The sequence below is a fragment of the Denticeps clupeoides genome, chromosome 9 (assembly GCF_900700375.1).
Source record: "Denticeps clupeoides chromosome 9, fDenClu1.1, whole genome shotgun sequence".
Classification (NCBI taxonomy): Eukaryota; Metazoa; Chordata; class Actinopteri; order Clupeiformes; family Denticipitidae; genus Denticeps; species Denticeps clupeoides.
In genome coordinates this window covers 1,525,678-1,534,903 of record NC_041715.1, presented here as the reverse complement: position 1 = coordinate 1,534,903, position 9,226 = coordinate 1,525,678, and the positions used below count along the sequence as shown (strand labels likewise).

The window sequence follows — 9,226 nt, the reverse complement described above, 5'->3', positions numbered from 1 at the left end:
ATAATATTTTCTAGCAACACACTTTTAAAACAAACCCAATACTGAGCTGAAGGTTTCAGGTCTGTTACTCTGTGTCATGGCAGAATCTGCAGAGAGGAAGGGAGCAGTTTACAGGAGGAGTGGAATTTGGTATATGGGTTAATATTGTCCAGGTTCTACACCGAAACCAGCGACTCTCCTCAGTGTTAACAGGAAGCTGCAGAAGATCAGAGTGACACTGGACTGGGACGGAGGAAAGTTGTCGTTCTCTGATGCTGTCAATAACACACATCTACACACTCACACACACTGAGAGAGTCTTTTCTCACTTTATTACTGGCTGTAAACTCTCTCCTCTGAGGATCTTACCAGTGAAGGTTCATGTATCAGTAGAACATCAGAGCTGAAGATGATGCTGCATCAGTTTCTGGGTTTAAACATCACAGAAACGAGTCCCAGAGTCTGATGCTTGTTTCTCTCATTTTTGTCAGTCTATAAAACTCATATTTGGGGTGTTTTTGATGATGATGATGATGATGATGATGGTATTAGTGCTGAATAGGAGCTGGTCCTCAAACAGCAGAACACACACAGGACCTCACACACACACACATTTACATTTACAGCATTTACCAGACGTCCTTATCCAGAGCGTCTTACAATCAGTAGTGACAGGGACAGTCCCCCCCTGGAGACACTCAGGGTTAAGTGTCTTGCTCAGAAGAAATATTCTGGCATGTTTATATCTAGTGGCCGGGTTTGTATTTTAAAATAGTGTTTTTATCTAAATAACTAGGCTTGAATATGGTAGAATATCGTATTGTAAATTCTCACTGCTTGACCCTGAGAGGCGTCATTTCCAAAGCAGCAGATGTTCCCAGAAGGATCCAGTCCAGTCCAGTTTTCCACAGTTTTGTGTTATAAATGTTTTATTTTTCATGGCTACCACTGATCATTAAGGGTAATGGGCTCAATTCAGAGGACACATTTCTTTGTGACACCATGTGCTGTGCTGCTTTGTATCACAATGACAAAAAAAAACTCTTGTGTGTTGTTACGTTTCTTGTCCTTGGGTAGTACGATAGAGGGGACGGACCTGGTTATTGGTGACTCCGCCCACACCACCATGTGACGTCTACAAGATGTATTTAAGGACGCCTCTTACACACAGACACACCCTAGTGCTCACTAGAGGTGTGAACCTTCACTGGCCGCACAATTTTATTCGATTACGATTATCAATGCCCTGATATCGATGCATCACGATACATTCCATAAATGTTTTACATTGTCACATTATGAGTAGTGGTATAATACACTTTATGTCAAAAATGATTGATGACTTATCAATATAAGGTGATTTATGTCCTCTCCCTGACCTTTCTCTAACCCCAACCTCTCCCTATGCCTGTGGTAATGTGTGTGTGTTTACCACGGTGGCATAGGGTGATAAAAGAGGCAAAGGCTGTCTCTGAACAGAGTACGACAATGTCCAGTCCACTTGCAACAGCTATGAAGAGACGAATCACTCCAACGCCTGTTACAAACAGGTTAGTTTGTGATACACCATTTGCGGGAGGACAAGGCCTTGATGGATGTTATCCGATGGACATGTCGGTGGTTATATTTTTGCAACTGTGTGTATCGTTTTATGCTGAAGACTGGGGTTTGTTCAAGAATAACGAGTGGAAAAAGATTGAAGACGTAAATACGGGGCCGTTCTACATATCCTGGGCCGGGGCTACGGATGAAAACCATTACTACATGTGCAGTGGACTTCAAGAGTCAGAGTCTTACATTTACGTGTGTAGTCGTAAGAATGTCAGTCGTGTGGTGCCTGACTTTGAACGCCGTGTGTATGGCTCACCACAGGATGTGAAAGCGATGTACCCGTGGAAAGATGTGGCCATACTACACAACGTCTTCAAGAAGATTGACAGATTGTTTAAATGGAGTGGAGGTGACAGGAGGCGGAGGTGGAGTGTGACAACGCCGCGTCACACCCTGAACCACCGCCCACACCGGCTAACCATTAAAAAGCAGAACAGACCCTCAGACCCCAACACAAGCTGCTGATTGGTCACAGATTCTGTTGCGCCATGGCTGTGAGACAGAATGGAGCATGATGAAGATGGCTGCTGGATCGACAAACTGGCTGACAGTCTGGGGGTGCAGAATTTGACATACATACCTGGACTGTCGGTAGACAACCCGCCGCTGCAAACCTCTGATGAGAAGACACCAGCGGCTGCGGCACATTCGCGTGAGGCCTTAAACTCGTGGGGTGGCGACAAATTGGATTGTTCGGCACTAAAGGCTTTTAAACTCATAAAGGCTTGCGTGTGCAGAATCCTCCAAAACATCGTCGGTCGATTGCAACAGGAGACCTGTTATGGCTGCATGGTGGACCATCCGAGTCAGACCCAGCATCCATGTCTCTATGAGCCAGAGGGGTATTTCTACACGGTCAACATGGACAAGATAAAACAGAGACTATTCCAGCCGGAGACACATCACCTCATCACAAGCGTTCTAAGGTCATGCGGCGTCTATGTACATCCTCAGGAAATTGACGGATCAGTGGGGGCGTTCGCCTATGAGTTACTTCTAAAGTTGGACGGGATAACTGAGAAGCTTGCTGACTCACAAACTGCTGATGTATTTTATGAAGCGCTAAAGAGTTGGGGTGAGAAGTCTGTTCTGTAGACGTGGGTCTTGGTCCGTCAAAAGATTTTGTTAAATCTGAACTAACATCATTGTTGTGTAACGTTATTGCGGATGAAGTGTATGATTTTAAAACTCTTTATGTGACATCTTGCATATGTTTGGACAATCTTAAAAAACATATGATGTTATCCAGAAGAATTTCTATAGTTTGGTCTAATCTTGTACGTGTGTGTGTACATGCTGACGGGTTTTGTCATGCGTCTATATGTAGGATCATAGAAAGCATGTTGTGTAATCATCGTGTTTGAATAGGTCATATCATTACGTTGTGTGCTTATGTAACCGATGTCTGTATTGTTAAACTGTAGCTGGGCTCATCACCGGTGGCCAATCCTGACGGCGCATAAAAGCCAGAGATTTACGCCCCTTCGGAAGGGACGACATTTTTGTGGACGTTAGTGCACTGTTGTGTAATAGTGCATTTTCAGTTCTGGCAATCGCCACACGCCTGCAGGCAAGTTTATGTTCTTTATTTAAGATAAATTGTTTTCGGCCACCGAGCCGCGTTGATTTGTATTTATTGTATATTTATAATAAAACCCCCGTCCCAGCATGTCCTGCTTCTACACTTCCCTCCCCCGTCAGCACGCAGTCGTGACGTACGACCAATCCAATGAAGACTCTAGAAATAACTCCCCAGCAAACCACAAATAAAATAAAACCTGTAGAAAACTCACTATGCAGAAGAACCAGCTATTCATGGATATTGTTGGTACAAAATGGGAGCCTTTACTGGATCTAATCAATTCATATATAAGCACTGGCTATGTCCATAAATTACTTAAACGTAGCGTTGTGGAGGAAGAAATATCTAATTTAATTTGTCACATACATAGTCATACACGGTATGGTATGCAGTGAAATAACCAAATGTTACACTTTTATGTCTTTAACATAACAAAAGTGAAAAATATTTGTGCAAGAGTAAGAAAAAAGAGTAAAGAGTTTGTGCAAAAATTCTAGGGGGGACTAAGTCCAGAAGTGATTGAAAGTGGAAGTGAAAGTGCTGGACTGTATTGGAGTTCTATGTAGTGTTGTGGTTGTTGAAGCTCGTATAACCTGCGGGAAGAAGATCCTGCTCATTCTCTCTGTGTTGGACTTCAGGAAGCTTTTCCCTGATCGCAGCAGAGAGAAGAGTCCATTGTTGGGGTGGGTGAGGTCCTTCACTATCTTCCTGGTCCTGGTCCAGCACCGTTTGCTGTAGATAGATTGAAGGTCAGGGAGCTTGGTACAGATGATGTGTTCAGCTGATGGAACCATCCTCTGTAGGGCTCACCTGTCCTGCATGCTGCTGTTCCCAAAATTGCAGGAGTAGAAGTTCCTGAGCACCTTGGAGGGCAGTTTAAAGTCTCTCAGGCATCTGAGGTGGTAGAGACGCTGCTGGGCCTTTTTCACCACGGTTTTGATGTGACAGGACCATGACATAATTTCCCTTCCGAGTGTCCAGGTAGGTGAGTGCTGTGTGGATGAGATGGGAGATGGCATCTTCTGTACAGCGGCTAGGACGGTAGGCAAACTGTAGTGGGTCGAGTGTGTCCGGTAGTGAAGAAATGATGAAGTCTCTGACCAGCCGTTCAAAACACTTCATCACTACTGAGGTGAGGGCTACAGGGTGGTAGTCGTTGAGGGAGGCAGGATGGGGTTTCTTGGGGACCGGAACAATTATGGACTCCTTGAAACATGTGGGGATCACCGATTGAGAGAGAGGTTGAATATCTCTGTGAACATAGGTGCTAGCTGGGTGCTAGCTTATGACAATTATGACAATAATTACAACGTGTTCTGCTTCATTCCAAGAGAGTGGTAGTAGCCTAGTGGGTAACACACACAGGTTCTAATCCCACTTACTACCATTGTGTCCCTGAGCAAGACACTTAACACTAAATAGCTACAGGGCAGGACTGTCCCTGTAACTACTAATTGTAAGTTCTTGATAAGGGCGTCTGATAAATGCTGTAAATGTAAATTATGACAATTTGACTTTGTGAGATGATTTAACTTCAGTACGAGTTCCTCTCGTACTAAGACCGATATAAAAGCAAAAGTTTAATAATAGGTGACCTGTCACTGAATAATGGGCATTGGTTCCACATGATTCATTTGATTTAGGCTGACCTAATTCCTTCACATTATTTCAAACCGAACATATTAAAATAAGTTTCTCTGTATAAGGGCGTCTGATAAAAGCCATAAATGTAAACTGTTTATGTCGGTTCCACCCGGTGTGACTGGGACCAGAATCTGTCTGTGACACATCGAGCTGAATTCCTGTCCAGTCCAGTCCAGGAATCAAGTCCACAAATTCATTCATTTTCTATCTACTGCTCATAACTCTTATTTTTGGGCTGCATGTTCTTTTTATACAAACAGAAGCTCCCAGCCAATCAGTGAACATGAACAATACTGACCAATCACAAGCTTTATAGAACAAAGCTCCTCCCTCTGTTTACTTTCCAGAAGAAGGAAGTGAAGACGATCCTGCCGTTCAGGTATTTTATTCAACATTTGTAAACTCCATGTTATGTTACAGTACAAACTAATATTCTGTAAACTGGAAGTAAGCTGCAGTGCTGCAGATTTTGATCGTGAGGATTATAGATGGAATAAAACGAGTTACAGTCAAGATTCTTCTCAACAGGGAAAGTAAAAGTTAAACCAGCAGGTCTGGTCTTTGGAAAAGAAAATGGCTTCAAAATCTTTCTCAGAAGAGGACCTCTCCTGTCCTGTGTGCTGTGAAATCTACAAGGATCCTCTCGTCCTGTCCTGTAGCCACAGCATCTGTAAAGTTTGTCTGCAGCAGTTCTGGGAGAGTAAAGGATCTCGAGAATGTCCAGTCTGCAGGAGAAGGAGCTCAAAAGAACTTCCTCCTCTTAATCTTGCTTTAAAGAACCTGTGTGAGTCCTTCTCAGTAGAAAAGATCCAGAGATCTTCAGCAGGATCTGAGGTTCTCTGCAGTCAACACGGTGAGAAACTCAAACTCTTCTGTCTGGAGGATCAGCAGCTTGTGTGTTTGGTGTGTCGGGATTCAGCCAAACACAGAAACCACAGATTCCAGCCTGTAGATGAAGCAGCAGTGGAATTTAAGGTATCATCAAAAATTATACAGTTATGGTCGGTATGATCAGTCAAACTTTTGTCTTCATGAACCTGATCCATTTTTTATATTATTTTAAAAATAAAATAATATTTTCTAACAACACACTTTTAAAACAAACCCAATACTGAGCTGAAGGTTTCAGGTCTGTTACATGATGAATCTTCCTGATTTTTTTAGGAGAATCTGAAGATGAAACTGAAGCCCCTACAGGAGACGCTGAAGATCTTTAAAGACGTTAAACTTACCTGGAATCAAACAGCAGAGAAGATTCAAGTAAAATAATAAAATACAACATTACAAACACTGAATATAAATAATACTGTACAGCTACAATTTAGCAATAAGAACAAAGACTGTAAACAGAATATTAACAATATCAACGTTAATCACACACAGATCCAGACCCAACACACAGAGAGGAGGATTAAGGAGGAGTTTCAGAAGCTTCACCAGTTTCTACACGATGAAGAAGCAGCCAGGATAGCAGCACTGAGGGAGGAAGAGGAGCAGAAGAGTCAGATGATGAAGGAGAAGATGGAGAAGATGAGTAGAGCGATATCATCTCTTTCAGACACAATCAGAGCCGTAGAAGAGGAGATGGGAGCTGAAGACGTCTCATTCCTGCAGGTACCAAGACTGTTCTTGCTCTACCAGGATTTTTATAGATTTTATTAATAATAACTGGCATATTCCTGTTTCTCAGAACTACAGAACCACCATTACAAGGTAACTGACAGGCTTCTCTATCATCTCTGTGGTTCTGAACCCAAACCCACAGCAGCTCTGACTCCTGAATGTTATTCCAGAACCCAGTGCAGACTGGAGCATCCAGAGAGGCTTTCAGGAGCCCTGATCCATGTGGAGAAACACCTGGAGAACCTGAAGTTCACAGTCTGGGAGAAGATGAAGAAGATTATTCACAGTGAGTCTCTCACACACGTACATGTAATAATAATTAGAATAATTCATTTGTGATGATAGCATAGAAACTGCAGCAAAGTTTACAGTCTGAAAAAGATGCTGGAGATTGTTTACTATAGTGAGTTATCATAAACAGAAACATGTATTAATAAATAACAATATTTGTGTTTATTCAGTCATATCAATCCTAACTTCTGAATATAAAATATCAGACCTGCATCTTCTCTACCAAACCTCATGTGTGTGTTTTTCTCTCTACAGCTCCTGTTACTCTGAATCCCATCACTGCTCACCCACAACTCGTCCTGTCTGAAGATCTGACCAGTGTGAGATACAGTGATGAGAGACAGAAGCTTCCTGATAATCCAGAGAGATTTGATTACAACACAGCTGTTCTGGGATCTGAGGGCTTCAACTCAGGGACTCACTGCTGGGATGTTGATGTCGGGGGAAATACATGGTGGAGACTGGGTGTCATGACAGAATCTGCAGGGAGGAAGGGAAAAGTTTACAGGAGGAGTGGAATCTGGTATATGGATTATTATGCTGGTAAATATTATGCACGTTCTACACCGAATCCTGCGACTCTCCTCAATGTTAACAGGAAGCTGCAGAAGATCAGAGTGACGCTGGATTGGGACGGAGGAAAGTTGTCGTTCTCTGATGCTGTTAATAACACACATCTACACACTCTCACACACACTTTCACTGAGAGAGTCTTTCCGCACTTTTTTACTGCCTGTATTCTCTCTCCTCTGAAGATCTTACCAGTGAAGGTTCATGTATCAGTAGAACATCAGAGCTGAAGATGATGCTGCATCAGTTTCTGGGTTTTAAACATCACAGAAACGAGTCCCAGAGTCTGATGCTTGTTTCTCTCGTTTTTTGTCAGTCTATAAAACTCATATTTGGGGTGTTTTTGATGGTGATGATGATGATGATGATGGTATTAATGCTGAATCGGAGCTGATCCTCTGTTATGTCCCTGGACGTACGCTCCCACGTGTCCTGTCTCTTTTAGGTGGACTTTGTGGACCAATATCTGCCTATTGGTCTCCTCCATCTATATAAAGAGACTTCGCATGGTGTTCTGAAGGTCCCCAGGGTCTGCTAGGCCCTTACTATTTTGGGAGGTTCCCAGGGTCCACAAAGATCTGCAAGGAGCTCTGTTGGGGATCTCATTCTAATCCCGATCTGCTGAGGTGCCACTGAGAGGACACATTTCACTGTGTGCACAGTGTGCTGTGCTGCTGTGTATCACATGTGACAATCACTTAGCTTTATGTGCCCTTTTTGTTAACTTTTGTGCGTGTTTAGGCTGTGCTGATGTTGGTTAGCTGTGCTGAGTCCGCTGTTTTATTGTACCTGTTAGCTCCCTGGAAATAAAAGCGCTGTTTCTATGCTTTGTTTGGTTGTGTGTGTAATAGTGGACGTCCTGCTCTCCACACCCTTGTCATGTTTCTTAGACCCCTGGATTTAGGAACGTGACATCCTCACACAGCAGAACACACACAGGACCTCAAACACACACACACATTTACATTTACAGCATTTACCAGACGTCCTTATCCAGACCGTCTTACAATCAGTAGTGACAGGGAAAGTCCCCCCCCTGGAGACACTCAGGGTTAAGTGTCTTGCTCAGAAGAAATATTCTGGCATGTTCATATCTAGTGGCCGGGTTTGTATTTTAAAATGGTGTTTTTATCTAAATAACTAGGCTTGAATATGGTAGAATATCGTATTGTAAATTCTCACTGTTTGACCCTGAGAGGCGTCATTTCCAAAGCAGCAGATGTTCCCAGAAGGATCCAGTCCAGTCCAGTTTTCCACAGTTTTGTGTTATAAATGTTTTATTTTTCATGGCTGCCACTGATCATTAAGGGTGATGGGCTGAATTCAGAGGACACATTTCTTTGTGTCACCATGTGCTGTGCTGCTTTGTATCACGATGACAAAAAATAAAACACTTTCTCTTGTGTTGTTACGTTTCTTGTCCTTGGGTAGTACGATTGAGGGGACGGACTTGGTTATTGGTGACTCCGCCCACACCACCATGTGACGTCTACAAGATGTATTTGAGGACGCCTCTTACACACAGACACACCCTTGTGCTCACTAGAGGTGTGAATCTTCACTGACTTCACGATTTGATTCGATTACGGTTATCAATGCACTGATATCGATGCATCACGATACACCCCATAAATGTTCTACATTGTCACATTATGATACAAGAGTTCAGGTCTCGTACAGCTGTGTGGAGGCTTTGGTTTGCTACATTGAGCAGCGTTCAGTCCACGCTCAACTTGTAGCGGTCGTATATACTGGTAGTTCTCCTTTAAATGAACACGCCACTATGCTGTGGGCGGAGTTAGTCGTCTGCCCCGGTCCTGATGCAGATCGAGTCTCCACCAAGGAGAGGGACCGAGCAGACTGGTCCAAGCTCCTGTGGTCCCTTTATTATTTCATTTTGTATTACATGAAAGCAGTAACGTTTTG

At 43.2% G+C, this 9,226-nt stretch overlaps 1 protein-coding gene across 1 annotated transcript; it reads left to right on the top strand.

Moving 5' to 3' along the window:
- Window positions 1-5,150: 5,150 nt before the first annotated feature.
- On the top strand, window positions 5,151-8,127 carry LOC114797454 (zinc-binding protein A33-like). The gene is made up of 7 exons (XM_028992429.1): window positions 5,151-5,195; window positions 5,345-5,791; window positions 5,981-6,076; window positions 6,200-6,430; window positions 6,507-6,529; window positions 6,610-6,725; window positions 6,986-8,127. Exons 2-7 carry the CDS (start codon window positions 5,390-5,392, stop codon window positions 7,528-7,530), a joined length of 1,413 nt encoding a protein of 470 aa, XP_028848262.1. The 5' UTR covers window positions 5,151-5,195; window positions 5,345-5,389; the 3' UTR covers window positions 7,531-8,127.
- Window positions 8,128-9,226: the final 1,099 nt, after the last annotated feature.

Excerpts from the sequence above, each read along its gene's own strand:
- LOC114797454 (XM_028992429.1), top strand. The coding sequence starts at position 5,390 with ATGGCTTCAAAATCTTTCTCAGAAGAGGACCTCTCCTGTCCTGTGTGC. Across the intron at positions 6,077-6,199 it reads AAACAGCAGAGAAGATTCAA|ATCCAGACCCAACACACAGA; the intron begins GTAAAATAATAA and ends AATCACACACAG. Across the intron at positions 6,431-6,506 it reads AAGACGTCTCATTCCTGCAG|AACTACAGAACCACCATTAC; the intron begins GTACCAAGACTG and ends CCTGTTTCTCAG.